This window comes from Antedon mediterranea, chromosome 5 (genome assembly GCF_964355755.1).
Source record: "Antedon mediterranea chromosome 5, ecAntMedi1.1, whole genome shotgun sequence".
Taxonomy (NCBI): Eukaryota; Metazoa; Echinodermata; class Crinoidea; order Comatulida; family Antedonidae; genus Antedon; species Antedon mediterranea.
This window is the reverse complement of record NC_092674.1, coordinates 11,097,338-11,117,646: the sequence shown is the minus strand read 5'-3', so window position 1 is coordinate 11,117,646 and position 20,309 is coordinate 11,097,338. Positions and strand designations below refer to the sequence as shown.

The 20,309-nt window shown below is 34.3% G+C and overlaps 8 protein-coding genes across 8 annotated transcripts; all 8 read right to left on the bottom strand.

Annotated features, from left to right (window-relative positions):
• Window positions 1–1,378: 1,378 nt before the first annotated feature.
• Window positions 1,379–1,809, bottom strand: LOC140048569 (histone H2A-like). Its single transcript, XM_072093312.1, has one exon. The coding sequence runs from the start codon at window positions 1,792–1,794 to the stop codon at window positions 1,417–1,419; it is 378 nt and encodes a 125-aa protein (XP_071949413.1). The 5' UTR covers window positions 1,795–1,809; the 3' UTR covers window positions 1,379–1,416.
• A 1,023-nt stretch (window positions 1,810–2,832) lies between these two features.
• Window positions 2,833–3,423, bottom strand: LOC140048576 (histone H2B, gonadal-like). The gene has a single exon (XM_072093323.1). It carries the CDS (start codon window positions 3,330–3,332, stop codon window positions 2,964–2,966), a length of 369 nt encoding a protein of 122 aa, XP_071949424.1. The 5' UTR covers window positions 3,333–3,423; the 3' UTR covers window positions 2,833–2,963.
• A 1,153-nt stretch (window positions 3,424–4,576) lies between these two features.
• On the bottom strand, window positions 4,577–5,052 carry LOC140048954 (histone H3). The gene has a single exon (XM_072093754.1). It carries the CDS (start codon window positions 5,004–5,006, stop codon window positions 4,596–4,598), a length of 411 nt encoding a protein of 136 aa, XP_071949855.1. The 5' UTR covers window positions 5,007–5,052; the 3' UTR covers window positions 4,577–4,595.
• Window positions 5,053–7,970: 2,918 nt separating this feature from the next.
• LOC140048580 (late histone H1-like) lies at window positions 7,971–8,767 on the bottom strand. Its single transcript, XM_072093327.1, has one exon. It carries the CDS (start codon window positions 8,743–8,745, stop codon window positions 8,167–8,169), a length of 579 nt encoding a protein of 192 aa, XP_071949428.1. The 5' UTR covers window positions 8,746–8,767; the 3' UTR covers window positions 7,971–8,166.
• Window positions 8,768–10,855: 2,088 nt separating this feature from the next.
• Window positions 10,856–11,519, bottom strand: LOC140048581 (histone H2A-like). The gene has a single exon (XM_072093329.1). The coding sequence runs from the start codon at window positions 11,334–11,336 to the stop codon at window positions 10,959–10,961; it is 378 nt and encodes a 125-aa protein (XP_071949430.1). The 5' UTR covers window positions 11,337–11,519; the 3' UTR covers window positions 10,856–10,958.
• Window positions 11,520–11,926: 407 nt separating this feature from the next.
• LOC140048543 (histone H2B, gonadal-like) lies at window positions 11,927–13,403 on the bottom strand. Its single transcript, XM_072093283.1, has one exon. It carries the CDS (start codon window positions 13,124–13,126, stop codon window positions 12,758–12,760), a length of 369 nt encoding a protein of 122 aa, XP_071949384.1. The 5' UTR covers window positions 13,127–13,403; the 3' UTR covers window positions 11,927–12,757.
• Window positions 13,404–13,854: 451 nt separating this feature from the next.
• Window positions 13,855–15,008, bottom strand: LOC140048781 (histone H3). Its single transcript, XM_072093567.1, has one exon. The coding sequence runs from the start codon at window positions 14,840–14,842 to the stop codon at window positions 14,432–14,434; it is 411 nt and encodes a 136-aa protein (XP_071949668.1). The 5' UTR covers window positions 14,843–15,008; the 3' UTR covers window positions 13,855–14,431.
• A 3,258-nt stretch (window positions 15,009–18,266) lies between these two features.
• LOC140048582 (histone H4) lies at window positions 18,267–18,838 on the bottom strand. Its single transcript, XM_072093330.1, has one exon. It carries the CDS (start codon window positions 18,580–18,582, stop codon window positions 18,271–18,273), a length of 312 nt encoding a protein of 103 aa, XP_071949431.1. The 5' UTR covers window positions 18,583–18,838; the 3' UTR covers window positions 18,267–18,270.
• Between the last annotated feature and the right edge of the window lie 1,471 nt (window positions 18,839–20,309).

Genomic DNA, 20,309 nt, shown 5'->3' with positions numbered 1-20,309 from the left:
GAGGGTACCCAGGCTTAGGCCTAAGAGGTTGAGAAAATAATCGCGAGCGAGAATGACATACGCCACCAATAGTTTGACTTTTCAATTCAATTCAAACATTTCATTCAAAACATTTCATTCAAAACATTTCATTTAAAACATTTCATTCAAAACATTTCATTCAAAACATTTCATTCAAAACATTTCATTCAAAACATTTCATTCAAAATATTCAATTCAAAGCATTCAATTCAAAACATTTCATTCATATATCGCACCGTTTAATTCATATCGATGCATTTCATTCACATATCACGTCATAAAATTCATATCATCGAAAGGTTGCGTAAACGGCGTTCCATAGAGATCAATTATTCAGATTTAGAAGTAATTGTTGCTGAATATTTCATATCAATGTAGGTTGTTCCATACTTTTGCAACTCTAACTTTGAACGATTAGGTAATTCAAGAGTCATAGTAGGGGATTTATATATTTATTATATATAGAGAACATTGACAACTTTAGACGGCCTTATATTTATACAATCCTATGAGAAGTGACTATTTTAGAACATTGTGTACAAACAACAAAAATGATTTAAAGAATTAAATATTTAGTGGCGGCCATTTTGAAATCCAAGAAGGCCGACAGATTATCGCTTTACATAGTTAAGATTGTATAATAGGTAATATACCATCAAAACGGACTTGTTCCACATTCATAATTTGTGTTATTGGTGATATTCTGGTTTTAAATAGGGTTATTTGAATGTTGGCGGCCATCTTGAATTTGGATCAACTGCCGTTTTGGCTCCGGAGGTTTTTTAGGGTTATTCCATTATTAAAGTGGGGGTGTGTGGTTATGTATATTGTGTGCAGGTACGTCAATAGAAATGACATTGAGAGCCCTCTTCTGTCAGTTGACTGGTTCCCGGTCTACCGCCTTGTAATTGACTTAATCATGATCGAATTCCAACAACTTAAGAATATACAAAATGTTTACATAATTATATAACAATGTAGACCTATCAAATAATGTTTTTATTTTTTTGCAGATAAAGGAGGATCATCAATAAATTAAAATGATAACAATTCCAGGCATTTAATATACGGTTTACTGATAAAATATAATGTACCAATGAAATAAACCTGGTGTTCTGAAACATATTTTAATAACTTTTGCCAGCCTAGCGCCTTTGTATATCTAAATCACTAGCAGGTAATTTTTGTTTATTTGGTGGCTCTGCACAGACTCTCTGATTATTTGCATTAGATCGACCATGAATAATACATGATCCTCCCCAATTCAATCCACTGGGTTGGAATAATTTTACACAACAATTGAAAACAACAGACAAACAAATCAAATCTCTTTATGTTTATTTGGTGGCTCTGAAAAGAGCCGTTTGGTTTGAGAAATGGTCCATAAATGATGATTTACTTGGCTTTAGCTTGAGTCTTCTTTGGTAGAAGTACAGCCTGGATGTTTGGCAATACCCCTCCCTGTGCAATGGTTACACTTCCGAGAAGACGGTTTAATTCTTCGTCATTACGGATGGCAAGTTGCAGATGACGGGGGATGATTCTGCTCTTCTTGTTGTCACGGGCAGCGTTACCAGCCAACTCTAAAATTTCGGCAGTCAAGTACTCAAGTACGGCGGCCATGTACACTGGGGCACCGGCACCGACACGAGATGCGTAGTTACCCTTTCGCAAAAATCGATGAACACGACCGACTGGAAACTGAAGTCCAGCACGGCTTGATCGGCTTTTGGCCTTTCCTTTAGCTTTGCCTCCTTTACCACGTCCAGACATTGTTAGAGCTTGTGTTGTATTTCGGTTTACTAAATCGAAAATAATGCCAATCTTAATTTTGATCGCGACTTTATACTCTATTCACGATTCCCTGTCCGAATGCCTTTATCAAATTGGCCAATCACGTTCTTTCGCGCCAACGATATAATTCGTTCATTTTGACAATAGGATAACTGTCGCTTTTGTTCATGTGAGCGGGAATTTAAAAATTAGGCTTTGTGGAATAAGTACTTAGTTATTGAGTACAGTACTTCTTTTTGTTACTTGATGAAAAGCGCATTTATATTAGCAGTTTTGAATATTCTGTTTCTATTTTACAAGATATAAATATAAATTCCTATTATTATGTTATATGAAATGACTGACGTTTTAAACGGTGACATTTAAGTGCTCATACAGGAATTATAATAAACTGATGTCATTTATCAGCATAAAACTAATTTGTTGGGCATCATGTTTGTAACAGTTATTAGTCCTTGCAACTAATGAATTTTTCAATTCAAACCATAAACCTTAGCAGCTTTTTTACAATCATAATAACACTTCAAATTAAATTTCAGTGATAAGACCAATACTTATTGTTTTTTTAATATTTAAATTTCAAATATGCCAATGTCATATATTAATTACAATTAAAATAAACACTGCCTAAAACAGTAAATAACTAAAACTATAGTATTATACAGCATATAAACCCAATAAAGAAACTAAAGGTATTAGACAAAAACACTGACAGCAAACATAAGAAAGCCTAGAGACGGATTGGTATACGCACAGAGAACTTATTTTCTCCATGGTGTATACGTAAGGAATCTATACGAATACTGCATCATATTATTAAAGATATTACTGACATTTTTTAACGTCACATACTGTACTATATTCCAAATTATTTACTGTAACTGAAAAAATCTATAATTTAAAAGAAAAAAATAGTCAATTTGGTATTGGTCAATTAATCAAAATCATTCCTTATGTTATGGGGACAATTTAATATCGTATATTAATTTTACAAATTATGGCGGTGGTTATATCAGGATGTTGAGATGAATATGCTGGATGGCGCCATGTGAAAGAAACTACACAAATGTAACGCAAATAAATCTCTTTTTAGAACATTTGGTGGCTCTGAAAAGAGCCGTTTGGTTTGAGTTTTAGCAAAATAGTGTCTACTTTGAGCTAGTGTATTTGGTGACAGCCTTGGTACCTTCAGAAACGGCATGTTTAGCCAATTCACCCGGAAGCAATAAACGGACAGCGGTTTGGACTTCTCTACTGGTTATGGTAGATTTCTTGTTGTAGTGAGCAAGACGAGATGCTTCTCCAGCAATACGTTCGAAAATGTCGTTAACGAAACTGTTCATGATTCCCATGGCTCTGCTTGAGATACCGGTGTCTGGGTGAACTTGCTTCAACACCTTGTAGATGTAGATGCTGTAGCTTTCCTTTCGTTTACGTTTCCTCTTCTTGTCTGTTGCTCTTACAGCTTTAGCCTTACCGGCTTTCTTGGCAGCTTTTCCTGAAGTTTTTGGTGGCATGTTTTACAATTTCAGTCTACGACGAGAACAATAGAAGTAGAAGTGAAAATTGTGAATGCAAGCTTAGTACTTATAGCGGGTGATATGCAAATTAGGGCTTACCGGTTGGTAATTTATAGCTTACGGATTCTATTGGCTGTTAAAAAAGCGCGCTTCTACATCATTTTAAAGGCTACGCCTAAGTAAGAAAGTTAACAATGATATTCCTTTTTTTTAAACAATGAAGTAATTACGAATTAATAGACGCTTACTATATAACTTTACAATAAAATTTAATGACAAAAATGAAGTAATCAATTCATAAAAACATGGACTATATTATACTGTTCTCTACATAATAAGCACACGAATTGACTTGAATTTTTTTAAATATCATACCAATTGTAGGATTGTTAAGCAAGTATACTTTATACAGTACAGTATTTCAGTATTTTGAAATCCATGTATTCAAGGTCTAGTTTGTTAGAAAACAGTCAGAGACCCATTATACAAAATAATGAATGTTTATGGGTTGGTTTGTGACTGCTATATTTACAGATGTATAAAAAACATGAAAAAGTAAGATTAATTCGATCAAACTTTAGATAGGTTATTTTATTAAATTACATTTTTTCAGGTAAATACTTTTTTTTCGATCAAATTTGTGGAAAAAGTGGATAACTATTAAAATGGAATATTCAACAACAAAAAAGTGCTGTTTTAGGTCCGATTACTGTATTTGATTTTATTACTACTGTTCTGTTCTGAAGACTAGCCTGGGAAGCTAGCCATTCAAAAAGGCCACTGCATTATACAAATAAGTAATGTACAATGGAGACAACAAATAATTATATGGCTATTATAAAAATAGATATCATAAACCAAAAAAAACTGTCAAGCCAGAGAAAGTATCATAACAATTATGATATGACAGTTTTTATTGGGGAAAGTTGACTGATAAAGTTTCTATTTTTCTCCATTTCTTGAGTCCAGATCAAGTTATGCTGTTGGTACAGTATATTGTTTTATTGTGGTCTTGTTGAGAGGACAATTTGTTGGGTAATAATATTCCTACATTTAATATTGCATGGAAATTTTCATAATTATTTTGTTGTAAATAACTGTTTTGAAGGATTAAAAAAATTATGAATGAATGAAAACTCGCTATGTTTTATTTAACATATTTTATAAATTGAAAGAAACAATAATATTTGCTATATTAATTCTCTTTTAGTTCAAGTGGTGGCTCTGAAAAGAGCCTTTTGGTTTGAGAAAGTAACACTATTATGCACGTTCACCACGGATACGACGGGCTAGCTGAATGTCTTTAGGCATGATGGTTACACGTTTAGCGTGGATGGCGCACAAGTTGGTGTCTTCGAAAAGACCGACCAAGTATGCTTCGCTCGCCTCCTGAAGAGCCATGACAGCTGAGCTTTGGAATCGAAGATCCGTCTTGAAGTCTTGTGCGATTTCACGGACAAGACGTTGGAACGGGAGCTTTCGGATGAGAAGTTCGGTACTTTTTTGGTAACGACGGATCTCACGAAGAGCGACGGTCCCAGGCCTGTAACGATGAGGTTTCTTCACTCCACCGGTAGCTGGTGCACTCTTTCGTGCTGCCTTGGTAGCAAGTTGTTTTCGAGGAGCTTTTCCTCCAGTAGATTTACGGGCAGTTTGCTTAGTACGAGCCATTTTCTGTTTCGAAATGATGCTTTGCTAAGCTTAGACTTTCGGTTCGGTTGGTTCGATGAGAAAGCAATTATGAAAACGTAATGTGATTGGACAAAATGTATAGCTTATTACACGTCCGCATACAAATCTATTGAATCAGAGATCGCGATGGTTTGATGGTTGGATTGACACAAAGAAGAGATAAAGTACGTAAAATAAAATAAAAGAAGTGCTTTTAACAAAATAAGCCTATTAACGATAAAACAATGATGTACAAAATATAAAAGTAAAATAAAGTTGCTTTCATCTTCGCATGCCCGTTTGATGAAGCCTTTACAAAATCGACCAAATTCAACTTCAATAGCTGAATTTGTTTCAATGGAAGATCTACACAGTACAGATAAGAAAACAAGAATTAGAAGTTCAAATTCCTACCTATCTAACCACAGTATACTATAGTTTTATATTCAGATAACCATACGTTTATTACACTATATACAAATCTATCGAATTGCCATAGTTTTTTATGACACAAATTTACGGTAACAAAGCAATCATGCTCGTTCAATAACTGAATTGATTTCAATGCAAGATGTGTATAGAAAACAAGAAAAATGTGAAGTTCCACACTCATATTAAATACATCACAAAATGTACTGAGTCTGTTTTATCACAAAATCACGTATGTCAGTCATATTATATGCCTACACAATGGAGAAATGATACCACCCATCCCACTTTTTTTTTAAAGAGAAATAATAATGCGGTGCAAAAAAAACCCAAATTTACAGGGTTTTTTTTGGTATTCTGTGCTTGCTTTGAATGTCAGACCTAGCCTAATTAAATTTGGGTAGGAAATAGTACTATTAGCAAATAAAACACATGGTACTACAGTATATATTTATAAAAAGGTAAAGGCTTATGTTTTGGCAAATCAATCTCTTTTGGTTCAAATGGTGGCTCTGAAAAGAGCCTTTTGGTTTGAGAAGTCTTTGTTTGGCCGGCTGCTGAGTGTGTACTGCTTATCCACCGAATCCGTAAAGAGTTCGGCCTTGTCTCTTCAGGGCGTAGACGACATCCATGGCGGTAACTGTCTTTCTTTTGGCATGCTCGGTGTATGTTACAGCATCACGGATGACATTTTCAAGGAATACCTTTAGTACACCGCGGGTCTCTTCGTAAATGAGACCAGATATACGCTTGACACCACCACGGCGAGCAAGACGACGGATAGCTGGTTTCGTGATACCCTGGATGTTATCACGCAACACCTTACGATGACGCTTAGCGCCTCCTTTTCCTAGTCCTTTTCCTCCTTACCTCTTCCAGACATTTTACTTGGTACTTTTTGTGATTGATACGAAAATCGATCGAAAAGTGAAGTACCGAAACTTCAAAAAAGCTGAAGGATTTATACGCTCTATGCGGACGTGAATCTAGGACTACAGTAAACAACATTGACATAACTCGCTGTGACCTCGTTCGGGTTTGGCAATTGCTTTATTGTGAATCGGGCGGGAAATTAAAACAAATAGAATTGAGCTTAAAATTTGAATATTAAGAAAATCATAGCAACATTTATTATGAACTTGTGTATTAGACATGAATATGCCATTTTAATAACTCACATAATTAATTAATATAAAAAAAATTGATAAATTAAGAGGTGTCTGGTTCTGTATTGTAGTGTAATTTTGTAATAGTAAAATTAGGTATAGTTTTTTAGATAGCAGCTAATTATTTTATAACAAAAGTGTCTGTATTGTTTTCGTATTAATTCTTTTTTACCTTTGCCTATGTAAATACAATAGTCTATTAACAGTGATGGTTGCATATAAACAATTATACTGGTTCTATATCTAATTAGGAATTTCCTGTTTGTTAACACTGTTTATCATCCTATTGTAATTATGGAGAAAATAATGTTGTAATTATAATTATTTCCTTCATGTTATAAGTAAGGTGCTGGGTGGGGGGAATTAGTGATTGGTTTTGTAGATTAAGAGTAATCAAATACTGTATTTAAAAATTACATGTTTTACTTGTTATATTTGGAGAAGGGGAATGAATGGGTTTTATTACATGTACCGTATGTAGATTAAGTAAGATTACCTATATTTTTGTCAATTTTGTGCTTTCATTTATTATACATTTTTGTTAGACGCACCTTTAAAATGTGAAGTGTGCCACTGTTACAAAAAATAAATAAATAACAGTTTGATCAAAAATTGCATCAAAAGAAAAATATTCTGAAAAACTGTAATTTAAGCAAAATATTGAGTCAAATTGTCGGTTTCCCGATTTTTCCCTAGTTAGACAATGGTTTTTGGTTAAAACATCTTTAAACCACTTTCTGTGTGCATATTCTAATTTTCTGTGATCTGCTGTTAATGTTATGTATAATTATTTAATAAATAAAATGATTAGTTAACTTTTAACATTTTATTTAGTGTCAAGTCTAACAAGAAGATTATTTAATACTATTACAGTATAAGATATATTGTCCCCCTGAAAAAAATAATTATAAATAGGCCATTTTAATGTCACATAAAAATATTTACCTGAAAAATTCAAATGTTTGCCTTAATAATTTAAAGCAAAATATAGTCAAATTGACTGGAAGTCAATGGGTTTCCGGTTGAATTTAACCGTTTATTTAATTCATGTTTTTATATATGAAAAATTATATTTATAGCCTATATATTTATAGTTATATAATTTATAGATATGTTTAAATATGGTAGTGATATGACATCGTCATGTTCGTATATGAGCACATTTTTTTGACACATAAAGTTTGATAGCGTAGAAGACAAGGTTTAAGAAACTACTAAAATAAAGAAAAATACTTTGTGCATTTTTTTTTTATGAAATGTAGAAAACGTATACAGTAGTGTTTTGAAGTGTGATATCTTTTTTATTCTTCTGTGAGCAGATAAAGGTCATCATAGCATACTATGTTGTGAAGAAGTTGTTGCATGTTTTTAAGTAAAAATCTTGTCAAACAGTAATGACGTTCTATGCCATCATATTATAAATATTATACTGTTTATAATGCTTATTTAGAGTGAGCTCTTACAAGAATTAGATGTAGATAAAGAAGCAAGGCAAATAAATCTCTTTTGTATATATGGTGGCTCTGAAAAGAGCCGTTTGGTTTGAAAATGGATGAAGTAGTAATTTACTTTTTGGCGGCCTTCTTCGGTGACTTTGAAGCCTTTTTAGCTTTAGGCTTTTTAGGCTTCTTGGTCTTTGGCTTTTTAGGAGACTTGGTAGCCTTTTTTGGCTTGGATGCCTTCTTCTCCGATTTCTTAGCCTTCTTGGGTGACTTGGATTTGGTAGCCTTCTTTGCAGCTGGTTTCTTGGCCTTCTTTGCTACCGTTTTTTTGGCCTTCTTTGCAACAGTCTTTTCCTTGTCTGCAGCTGCTTTCTTCTTTGCTTTTTCCTTCTTTGCCTTGGCAGCGGCGTCAGCCTTGGCTGCAGCCTGGTTCAGTTTGAATGAACCGCTGGCCCCAGTACCTTTTGGTTGAACGAGTTTGTTGCTTTCGACACCACGTTTCAAAGCCATACGGAGATGAGTTTTCATGTTGTTAGGATCAACTTTGTAGTTGGCTTGGATGTACTTGGCAATAGCTTGGCGAGATGAGCCATTTCTCTCCTTCAAATCACCGATTGCTGCCGTAACCATGTCGATGTACGTTGGGTGAGCAGCAGGCTTCTTTGCTACAGCCTTCTTTTTAGTTTTAGTTTGGTCAGCCATAATTGAGAATGCAAGACACTTACAAATAACAAGTCGAGTAGAGAGTTGAGTGAAACAACACAACGACTTAACTCCACTTTTATTTACGTTATTGCGGACGTGGACTAAAACGTCACTTACGTTTGTAGCTCTCTCAGCGCCTTTTTGTGTTCGATATAACTACAAGATATTTTTCTTAAATTGTGTTTTTTATTCACTTTAAATGCACTTATAAATCTCTATTTTTTATATCTTGAAGAATATTTTTGAGTATAGTATCTGAAAATACATTGTTATTCTATAAGAAATGTTTAATTTAGATTAATCGGTTTAAAAAAATAGATATGAGAATTGGAACTTTTCAGTTCATGTTTTTTAAACATATTCTACTTACAAATCGCTAAATTTTGAAAATGCTGTATCTATTTTTGATTAAAAACACATTTGATATGAAAACATTACAATATATAATTGAATATTCAACCGAAATTAAATAAATTTCGATGTATTTTACGCTTTGTTTTAAGGCAATAATGTTGGTGACTTGAACAAACATGAGAATGAAATGTCAGGAAAACTTAATGTTTGCTGTCACTGTTATAGACCACTCTCGCACGGTTCTATAGCATTATCAAAAGCTAATACAGTAGTAACAATAATGTTGATAACTTATTGTGTCATGTGATGATGATGGTATTGTTTAATAATTCTGTTATCTTTTTTGTGTATGTTTTCACTTCTTTTGAGTTGTTTTGCAATAACCAAAGAAGTAGGCCTACACATATTGAATAAGTTGTGTGATGATGTATTGGAGCATGATTACAGTTAAAAAAAGACACAATATTATAATAAGTGGTGGTTGGGACGCAAAGCAAAATTGAGTCAAATTGTTGCTTTCATTTTTTCCTGGTCGGACAATGGTTTTTGGTTAGATTAACCGTTTATTTTGTCTACTGAAGTAAATAACTCATTAAAACTGCTAGATGCCCTTTCAAAGCCTTCATTTGTCATGTTTTTGGGTGAAAATACATCTTTAAACCACTTTCTGCTTTTTGTGAATATTCTAATTTTCTTGTGATCTGCTGATAATGTTATATATTATTTACTAGATAAATAACCTGAATGACAAGTCCAACAAGAAGATTATAATTATTTAATATTATAAGATATGTTGTCCCCCTCAAAAAATAATTAATAGGCCATTTTAATGTCACATACCGTAATAGTTATTCACATTAACAAAAAATTATTATTTACCTGAAAAATTATAACTTCAATCAAAAAATATTCAAATTGATTGGAAGTCAATGAGTTATTTGGTTGAATTTAACCATTCATTTCATCTTTTTATGAAAAATTATATATTATTATATTAATATATCGATTATAATTAGTGGTGGTCATTGTTTTCCCGTGATTGGGACGTGTATATATAACAATAAATCATAATTTTAAACATTTACAAATCACTATTTTTTTCTATTAACGATAAATAATGTTTAAAATAAATGTTTGACTTTTAGAACGTATGTGACTGTTATTTCAGAGAGAAATGTTTGACTTTTGTTCATTTAAAATGATTAATGTCAGAGGAGTACGTTATGTCAAGATTACTATAGCTTCAAGAGTCAACAGTAAACTAACTAACTAAAATTGTCTTCAATTTAATAATATTTTAGACAAAATTAGAAATTGTCGGTGATTCTGGCATGTTGATTGAACAACAGGAGAATGTTTGAAGTTTTCAAGAAGTAATTAAAGAAAAAACAACAAATTGGGATTGGTGAAAAAAGGCACAAGTCTTGACATGTAGTTTACCTCTGGAGTGGGAGAAGCAAGTATACATTTTGATGGACTAATATTAGTTTGAATAAACTACAATATTACCTGTCCCAGTCAGCATCACCTTTCATTATATAATAATATTAATACTGTACTATAAAGTCAGTATATTTGTGATAAAACAGGGGTTTTTTTTTACAAGAACAAGGGCAGGTAATTTTTGTTTATTTGGTGGCTTTTTGCACAGACTCCCTGATTAGTTGATATCATTCAGAGGGGTGCATTAGATCGACCATGAATAATACATGATCCTCCCCAATTGGATCCCACTGGGTGGGAATAATTTTACACAACAATTGAAAACAACAGACAAACAAATCAAATCTCTTTATGTTTATTTGGTGGCTCTGAAAAGAGCCGTTTGGTTTGAGAAATGGTCCATAAATGATGATTTACTTGGCTTTAGCTTGAGTCTTCTTTGGTAGAAGTACAGCCTGGATGTTTGGCAATACACCTCCCTGTGCAATGGTTACACTTCCGAGAAGACGGTTTAATTCTTCGTCATTACGGATGGCAAGTTGCAGATGACGGGGGATAATTCTGCTCTTCTTGTTGTCACGAGCAGCGTTACCAGCCAACTCTAAAATTTCGGCAGTCAAGTACTCAAGTACGGCGGCCATGTACACTGGGGCACCGGCACCGACACGAGATGCGTAGTTACCCTTTCGCAAAAATCGATGAACCCGACCGACTGGAAACTGAAGTCCAGCACGGCTTGATCGGCTTTTGGCCTTTCCTTTAGCTTTGCCTCCTTTACCACGTCCAGACATTGTTAGAGCTTGTGTTGTATTTCGGTTTACTAAATCGAAAATAATGCCAACTTTAATTTTGATCGCGACTTTATAGTCTATTCAAGATTCCCTGTCCGAATGCCTTTATCAAATTGGCCAATCACGGTCTTCCGCGCCAACGATATAATTCGTTCATTTGACAGGCAGGATTACTGTTGCTTTGTTCCAGATGAGCGGGAATTTAAAAATGTGGCTTTGTTTAATAAGTACCTTTACTATAGTACTTATTTTTATTTTATAACACTATAAAATTTATAGTGTTTTGCTTTTTGTTCTCATTTTCTTTAGTTAGAATTTGAGTGCATTGCATAGTTAGCTAACCGCGAATATTCTAAAGAATAGAATGTACAGTATAACTTTTCGAGATATTCATTAATTCCTTTATAGAAATCCAAATGCACAAGGATATGCCGAGTTGGATGCCTCAGAGACATATTACACCATTTATATTTTAATATTTGTCTAATGTTTACAGTTTACTGTGGTACTTAAGATTTAAATATTGGTAAAACAAAAGAGATGTTAATTGATTTCCGTGTTTGTTAAATATTAGACTGAAGTCCCAACAATTTAACTTAATAATATCTCGCAAAAGAAAGGATTGATCATCATAAATATCTTACTTGGTGTTCTGATAATTAATTGAAATTTGACAAACAATTTGAATCAATGTTAACTTCGAAAGCGAATGTTTCTTTATGAGAAGATTACATTATCTTTTAAAGTTGATGATAAAATCATTTCTCTACATTATAAATCTATTGCGCAAATTACTATGACATTTGTTTTACAATTCCTTTAGAGAAAGTGATGCTGTTACATAGAATCACTAATTAATTATTGCAATATTCTAAATAAAATTAGAAGAAATATGAAATGTAAAACTCATCCTCATTGACCATGAGCGCTATAACTCACTTACAATGGTACTCTGAAATGGCATTTATAAAGACGAATAAGCTGTTGTTCACTGTAATTGGTCAGATGTTTTGCCCTACTCCGACGTAATTTGTACTTTATTCCAAGTACATTTGAGAATACTTGCAACAAAATTCTCAAATGTACTTAGTATAAAGTACAAATTACATCAGAGTAGGGCAAAACATCTGACCAATATACTCAACTCCCTGACGCAAAGCTACTCCACAGTAGTTTAAAAACAATTACAATCCTGTTGTACACTGTAACGTGCAATAGAAAAAAAAAACACATTTGTTTTATTTATAATTTAGAGGAACCGAATATGATGTGTGTGGTCTATTATTATACTGCAAGTTATAATATGAGGAAGTAAGGAATTTAAGAAAGGAACTACACAAATGAAACGCAAATAAATCTCTTTTTAGAACATTTGGTGGCTCTGAAAAGAGCCGTTTGGTTTGAGTCCAGCAAAATAGTGTCTACTTTGAGCTAGTGTATTTGGTGACAGCCTTGGTACCTTCAGAAACGGCATGTTTAGCCAATTCACCAGGAAGCAATAAACGGACAGCGGTTTGGACTTCCCTACTGGTTATGGTAGATTTCTTATTGTAGTGAGCAAGACGAGATGCTTCTCCTGCAATACGTTCGAAAATGTCGTTAACGAAACTGTTCATGATTCCCATGGCTCTGCTTGAGATACCAGTGTCTGGATGAACTTGCTTCAACACCTTGTAGATGTAGATGCTGTAGCTTTCCTTTCGTTTACGTTTCCTCTTCTTGTCTGTTGTTCTTACAGCTTTAGCCTTACCGGCTTTCTTGGCAGCTTTTCCTGAAGTTTTTGGTGGCATGTTTTACAATTTCAGTCTACGACGAGAACAATAGAAGTAGTAGAAGTGAAAATTGTGAATGCAAGCTTAGTACTTATAGCGGGTGATATGCAAATTAGGGCTTACCGGTTGGTAATTTATAGCTTACGGTTTCTATTGGCTGTTAAAAGCGCGCTTCTACATCATTTTAAAGGCTACGCCTAAGTAAGAAAGTTAACAATGATATTCCTTTTTTTTAACAAGGAAGTAATTACGAATTAATAGACGCTTACTATATTATAACTTTACAATAAATTTTAATGACAAAAATGAAGTAATTATTTCATAAAAACATGGACTATATTATACTGCTCTCTACATAATAAGCACACGAATTGACTTGAATTTTTTTTTTATATCGTACCAATTGTAGGATTGTTAAGCAAGTATTTTGAAATCCATTTATTCAAGGTCTAGTTTGTTAGAAAACAGTACAGAGACCCATTATATTATACAAAATAATGAATGTTTATGGGTTGGTTTGTGACTGCTATATTTACAGATGTATTGTTTCCCAAAAAAACATGAAAAGTGAAGATTAATTAAATCAAACTTTAGATAGGTTATTTTATTAAATTAAATTATTTTTTCAGGTAAATACTTTTTTTTCCATCAAATTTTTGGTCAAAGTGGATAACTATTATGTGATATATATTCAACAAAAAAATGTGCTGTTTCAGGGGGACAATACATTTAACGAGGCAGATCCGATTATTATTACTGTATTGTTTTTATTACTACTGTTCTGTTCTGAAGACTAGACTAGCCATTCAAAAAGGCCACTGCATTTATACAAATAAGTAATGTGCAATGGAGTAAATAAATTTCATGAGGTGAAGACAACAAATAATTATATGGCTATTATAAAAATAGATATCGTACGGTAACCAATAAAAACTATCAAGCCAGAGAAAGTATCATAACAATTATGAATTGATAAAGTTTCTGTTTTTCTCAATTTCTTGAGTTCAAGTTATCCTGTTGGTATATTGTTTTTTTTTTGGGGATCTTGTTGAGAGGACAATGTTTTGGGTCCCAACGAAGGTGTACCCTTAATAGGGAAATGATATTTCTACATTATTGCATGGACATTTTCATTATTATTTTGTTGTAAATAACTGTTTTGAAGGATTGAAGAAAAAAAAATTATGAATCAATGAAAACTCGCTATGTTTTATTTAACATATTTATAAATTGAAAGAAACAATAATATTTGCTATATTAATTCTCTTTAGTTCAAGTGGTGGCTCTGAAAAGAGCCTTTTGGTTTGAGAAAGTAAACACTGCTTATGCACGTTCACCACGGATACGACGGGCCAGCTGAATGTCTTTAGGCATGATGGTTACACGTTTAGCGTGGATGGCGCACAAGTTGGTGTCTTCGAAAAGACCGACCAAGTATGCTTCGCTCGCCTCCTGAAGAGCCATGACAGCTGAGCTTTGGAATCGAAGATCCGTCTTGAAGTCTTGTGCGATTTCACGGACAAGACGTTGGAACGGGAGCTTTCGGATGAGAAGTTCGGTACTCTTCTGGTAACGACGGATCTCACGAAGAGCGACGGTTCCAGGCCTGTAACGATGAGGTTTCTTCACTCCACCGGTAGCTGGTGCACTCTTTCGTGCTGCCTTGGTAGCAAGTTGTTTTCGAGGAGCTTTTCCTCCAGTAGATTTACGGGCAGTTTGCTTAGTACGAGCCATTTTTTACTTTCGAATTTCGAAATGATGCTTAGATTTACGGTTTGGGTTCGTTTATAAGCAACCTGATTGTTGAAGGCAATTAGGAAACGTAATGTGATTGGGCAAATTGTATAGCTTATTACACGTCCGCATACAAATCTATCAAATCATCGATAGAGAAGCTCAGATCGCGCTCTGGTTTTCGTGAAACAAAAATAGGTCTAGGCCTAGTAGTAGTAGATACAAAACAAAAGGATTTTTTTTTAAATACGCCTAGCCTAGGCCTATAATATTACGCCGGCGATAATATTATCCATCTTCCTCTTATTTGATTTTAATTAAACATTAATAATAATTATAGTATTGTAACCTTAATAATCAGTCCTTGATTCTGGAAAAACAAATAAATTGAATGTTAATCTGCTTTGTTTGTAATATTAGTTTAATACTGAAACTTCAAAGATGTTTAAATTAAAAATCTTCTTCATGCAATTGTGCCATGTTCAGTTGGAGTTCCTTTGTTATTCGTTTCTAAACATCTGCTGTGTTTCAAACCAAAAACATATTTTTACTAATAAGTAACGTACGTACATGGATGGGTCCACCACTAGGAAGAATATTGTAATGATACTGTATTAAAGAAATTGATATGGACAAAAAAAAGTATAGCCTAGGCCCTAGCCTAGACCTGAACGTCTAGCATGCAGAATAAAACATTGGGCTTTTTTTCTAAGCAAAAAATAGGTAGCAATAATTCTGTATTGTATGTAACTTTAAATGCCAATGAATGTTATTTAGCCTAGGCCCCTTTACCATTTTAAAACTTGGGCATTGTTTAGTAGAAGATAGCAGTTTATATTTACCCAAAAGATTTATTTAAATTGTCTCACATCAGAACCAGGGGACACAGCTTAAAACTATATCATCCAAAACTTAGAGGAAATCTTATGTGCAGGGTCAACTTTTTTAACATCAGAGTCATACATCACTGGAATTCTCTGCCTGAATATGTAATACAAGCCTCTTCACAGTGAACAACTTTAAGTCTAGACTTGACAACTATTTTCGGCTAGAAATGGAATCTAATAGGCACTAGCCTAAACTATTTCCATCAAACATTAAGTGCATCATTCCTAGGCTAGGCCCCTATCTATATCACACACACACACATGGGTAGGACTGCAGTTGGTATTCTGTTACGAGTGTTGACAAAGTGCGAGGCACGTGAGGCAAGCGCGGCATGCCAAATATTTGTGCGAGGCATCATTTTATCATTTCCAAAAGTGCGAGGCATGCCAGGCATATAGTTTACAATTTCAAAAAGGTGCGAGGCATATCTTAACGTGCTATTATGCTATATTATAGGCCTAATAATCAATCGATACAAGCGTATCTAAATAGATTCGTGTATACACTCATCATGTTGTTTATTTTTATGTAACGATTGTTTTTTCATTCAAGTCATATCGTGTCAAATTTTACTTTTACAAAAGTGCCCAAACTACGGTTCAAAAATCTGAACGACAGTCTTCAACTTTCGATAAACAATAATTGTTATAGCGACACACTCATCAAATGACTGCAATGTTTGTTGGCATTTCGAGCGTATTCACTCACATGTCTCTCGAACATAGCAGAGTGAAAATAATATTTTGTCACACCCCTGCGCCTAGATCCGGCAGACCCGAGAGATGGAAAATCCCTCTTTACTATTTAGCAGGTAGCGGAATGATTCAGCCCTCAGCTCAGAGGATTGTGGTGCATTCCCCTCCTATAGCACGTGGTTTCAGCAGCAACGCACAGACTTCTCTCTGAGCGGCGTGCCAAAGACATTTTTGACATTCCATTCTCTAGGAACAACACGTGTACCTCTCTCGTAAATAAGGTGAACAGCGATTGCCAGGACAAGTTCAATAACTGGCGGTGAATAAAAGGTAACTGATATGGCGATCCAATAACATGCCGCAAAGAAAAAAATTGCGACAGAATTCTGGAGCGCGTGTGAAAAAAGACTTACGTCCGACAATTGTAATACTAGGCCTAAAATTAAACTTTAGCTAATATGCTTAGCCCTAACCTAGATAAGAGGCCTATGTAGAAAATAATTTAATCAATTTTGATATAATAATAATTGGTGTAATATTTAATAATGATACACTATTCCTGTTTTAGTAAGCTAGGTATATTACATTATTACGAACGATTTTTATTTATTGTTGTCCATGTACGTACTAATAAACCTGGCGCTGGTTTCCTTCGCTTGTATTTTTACTCCAAATTTGATAACTAACTTTATCGTGTGAATACCACACCTTAGAAGTATACCTCATGAGTGCTTTAATGAAAGAATCACATAAAAAGTAACAAATAAATCCTTAAATTAATGATTTTACAGGCGTGTTTCTCGCACACTGTTCGCGAATTTCACTTATTCAATGTTCAATATTTTTGTTTCTATGGAGCGCCAAAAGAGCAACGATAATAGAGGACTAAAACTCAGTGGAATGCGTCAATTTTTCATGCATTTATTGGTGAAAAACACGTTTTATTTCAATATATTTGTTAATTTGTCAATAAAAATGCTGTAATATGTTACTGCTGATACTGTTCTGTTTTCAAAGAATAATAATCGATCCTAAATCAACATCACTACCTAGTCTAGACCTAGGACATCCTACTAAGAATATTATGATGAATTTTTCTATTTTATTCTTTAAAAGGTTACCGAAACCGTGTACATTATCAACAGTACACCGGTGAACAGTAACATTTTTCCTTACTGACAGTGACAAAATCTATTGAAATTGTACTTGATTTTCACCAAATAATGCGTTAAATATAAATGGATTCCACAGAGTTTTTAGCCCTCTAATTAATTTTGCTCTTTTGGCGTTCCATAGAAACCAAAATATTGAACATTGAGTGTGCGAAATGCGAGAAAAACAACGTCTGTAAAATCACCAATTTAATGGATTTATTGTTAGTTTTATGTGATTTTTCTTCATTAAAGTAGGCCTACTAATTCTAAGCTGTGGTATTCAGGATAAAGTTGGTTAAAACACAAGGCAGGTGCAAAAGGAAACTAGCCTAGCGGGCCTAGGCTACTTCAATTTCGGTGATTTCCTGCCTTGCAATTTTGAGAAATGATAAAATGATGCCTCGCATTTTTTGATGATGGTAAAACGATGCCTCGCATAAATTTCTGACTTGCCTCGCATGCCTTCCCTGCCTCGCACTTTGTTACTAGGCCTAGCCTATACTTACTAGCCTAGCTAGGCTTAGGGAGGACAGTTTTAATATCATTGATGGAGGAAAATGGTTTTATAAATTATTTATTTAATATAAAATTATATTAATTATTACTTAGAAAAGCAAATCAATATCTTTTGGTTCAAATGGTGGCTCTGAAAAGAGCCTTTTGGTTTGAGAAGTCTTTGGCTGTGTACTGCTTATCCACCGAATCCGTAAAGAGTTCGGCCTTGTCTCTTTAGGGCGTAGACGACATCCATGGCGGTGACTGTCTTCCTTTTGGCATGCTCGGTGTATGTTACAGCATCACGGATGACATTTTCAAGGAATACCTTTAGTACACCGCGGGTCTCTTCGTAAATGAGACCAGATATACGCTTGACACCACCACGGCGAGCTAGACGACGGATAGCTGGCTTCGTGATACCCTGGATGTTATCACGCAACACCTTGCGATGACGCTTAGCGCCTCCTTTTCCTAGTCCTTTTCCTCCTTTACCTCTTCCAGACATTTTATTTGGTAGTTTTTGTGGTCGATTGCTACGAAAATCGATCGAAAAGTACCGAAACCTCAAAAAACTGAAGGATATATACACTTTATGCGGACGTGAATTTAGCCCTACAGTAATAACGACGTTGACATAACTCAATGTGACCTCTTACGGGTTAGGCAATTCCTTATTGTGATTCGGGCGGTAAATTAAAACTAAAAATTAGAATTGCGCTTAAAAATTGAATATTAAGAAAATCATATTAACATTCTTAACTTGTATAAGATAAGACTTTAAAGATACATTGTCCCCCTCATTTTAATAACTCACATAATATTTTGTAATTTAAGCAAAACATAACATACACCGAGCATGCCAAAAGGAAGACAGTCACCGCCATGGATGTCGTCTACGCCCTAAAGAGACAAGGCCGAACTCTTTACGTCACACCCCTGCGCCTAGATCCGGCAGACCCGAGAGATGGAAAATCCCTCTTTACTATTTAGCAGGTAGCGGAATGATTCAGCCCTCAGCTCAGAGGATTGTGGTGCATTCCCCTCCTATAGCACGTGGTTTCAGCAGCAACGCACAGACTTCTCTCTGAGCGGCGTGCCAAAGACATTTTTGACATTCCATTCTCTAGGAACAACACGTGTACCTCTCTCGTAAATAAGGTGAACAGCGATTGCCAGGACAAGTTCAATAACTGGCGGTGAATAAAAGGTAACTGATATGGCGATCCAATAACATGCCGCAAAGAAAAAAATTGCGACAGAATTCTGGAGCGCGTGTGAAAAAAGACTTACGTCCGACAATTGTAATACTAGGCCTAAAATTAAACTTTAGCTAATATGCTTAGCCCTAACCTAGATAAGAGGCCTATGTAGAAAATAATTTAATCAATTTTGATATAATAATAATTGGTGTAATATTTAATAATGATACACTATTCCTGTTTTAGTAAGCTAGGTATATTACATTATTACGAACGATTTTTATTTATTGTTGTCCATGTACGTACTAATAAACCTGGCGCTGGTTTCCTTCGCTTGTATTTTTACTCCAAATTTGATAACTAACTTTATCGTGTGAATACCACACCTTAGAAGTATACCTCATGAGTGCTTTAATGAAAGAATCACATAAAAAGTAACAAATAAATCCTTAAATTAATGATTTTACAGGCGTGTTTCTCGCACACTGTTCGCGAATTTCACTTATTCAATGTTCAATATTTTTGTTTCTATGGAGCGCCAAAAGAGCAACGATAATAGAGGACTAAAACTCAGTGGAATGCGTCAATTTTTCATGCATTTATTGGTGAAAAACACGTTTTATTTCAATATATTTGTTAATTTGTCAATAAAAATGCTGTAATATGTTACTGCTGATACTGTTCTGTTTTCAAAGAATAATAATCGATCCTAAATCAACATCACTACCTAGTCTAGACCTAGGACATCCTACTAAGAATATTATGATGAATTTTTCTATTTTATTCTTTAAAAGGTTACCGAAACCGTGTACATTATCAACATTACACCGGTGAACAGTAACATTTTTCCTTACTGACAGTGACAAAATCTATTGAAATTGTACTTGATTTTCACCAAATAATGCGTTAAATATAAATGGATTCCACAGAGTTTTTAGCCCTCTAATTAATTTTGCTCTTTTGGCGTTCCATAGAAACCAAAATATTGAACATTGAGTGTGCGAAATGCGAGAAAAACAACGTCTGTAAAATC

Coding starts and splice junctions, on each gene's coding strand:
- LOC140048580 (XM_072093327.1), bottom strand. CDS start 8,745: ATGGCTGACCAAACTAAAACTAAAAAGAAGGCTGTAGCAAAGAAGCCT.
- LOC140048954 (XM_072093754.1), bottom strand. CDS start 5,006: ATGGCTCGTACTAAGCAAACTGCCCGTAAATCTACTGGAGGAAAAGCT.
- LOC140048569 (XM_072093312.1), bottom strand. CDS start 1,794: ATGTCTGGACGTGGTAAAGGAGGCAAAGCTAAAGGAAAGGCCAAAAGC.
- LOC140048582 (XM_072093330.1), bottom strand. CDS start 18,582: ATGTCTGGAAGAGGTAAAGGAGGAAAAGGACTAGGAAAAGGAGGCGCT.
- LOC140048576 (XM_072093323.1), bottom strand. CDS start 3,332: ATGCCACCAAAAACTTCAGGAAAAGCTGCCAAGAAAGCCGGTAAGGCT.
- LOC140048581 (XM_072093329.1), bottom strand. CDS start 11,336: ATGTCTGGACGTGGTAAAGGAGGCAAAGCTAAAGGAAAGGCCAAAAGC.
- LOC140048543 (XM_072093283.1), bottom strand. CDS start 13,126: ATGCCACCAAAAACTTCAGGAAAAGCTGCCAAGAAAGCCGGTAAGGCT.
- LOC140048781 (XM_072093567.1), bottom strand. CDS start 14,842: ATGGCTCGTACTAAGCAAACTGCCCGTAAATCTACTGGAGGAAAAGCT.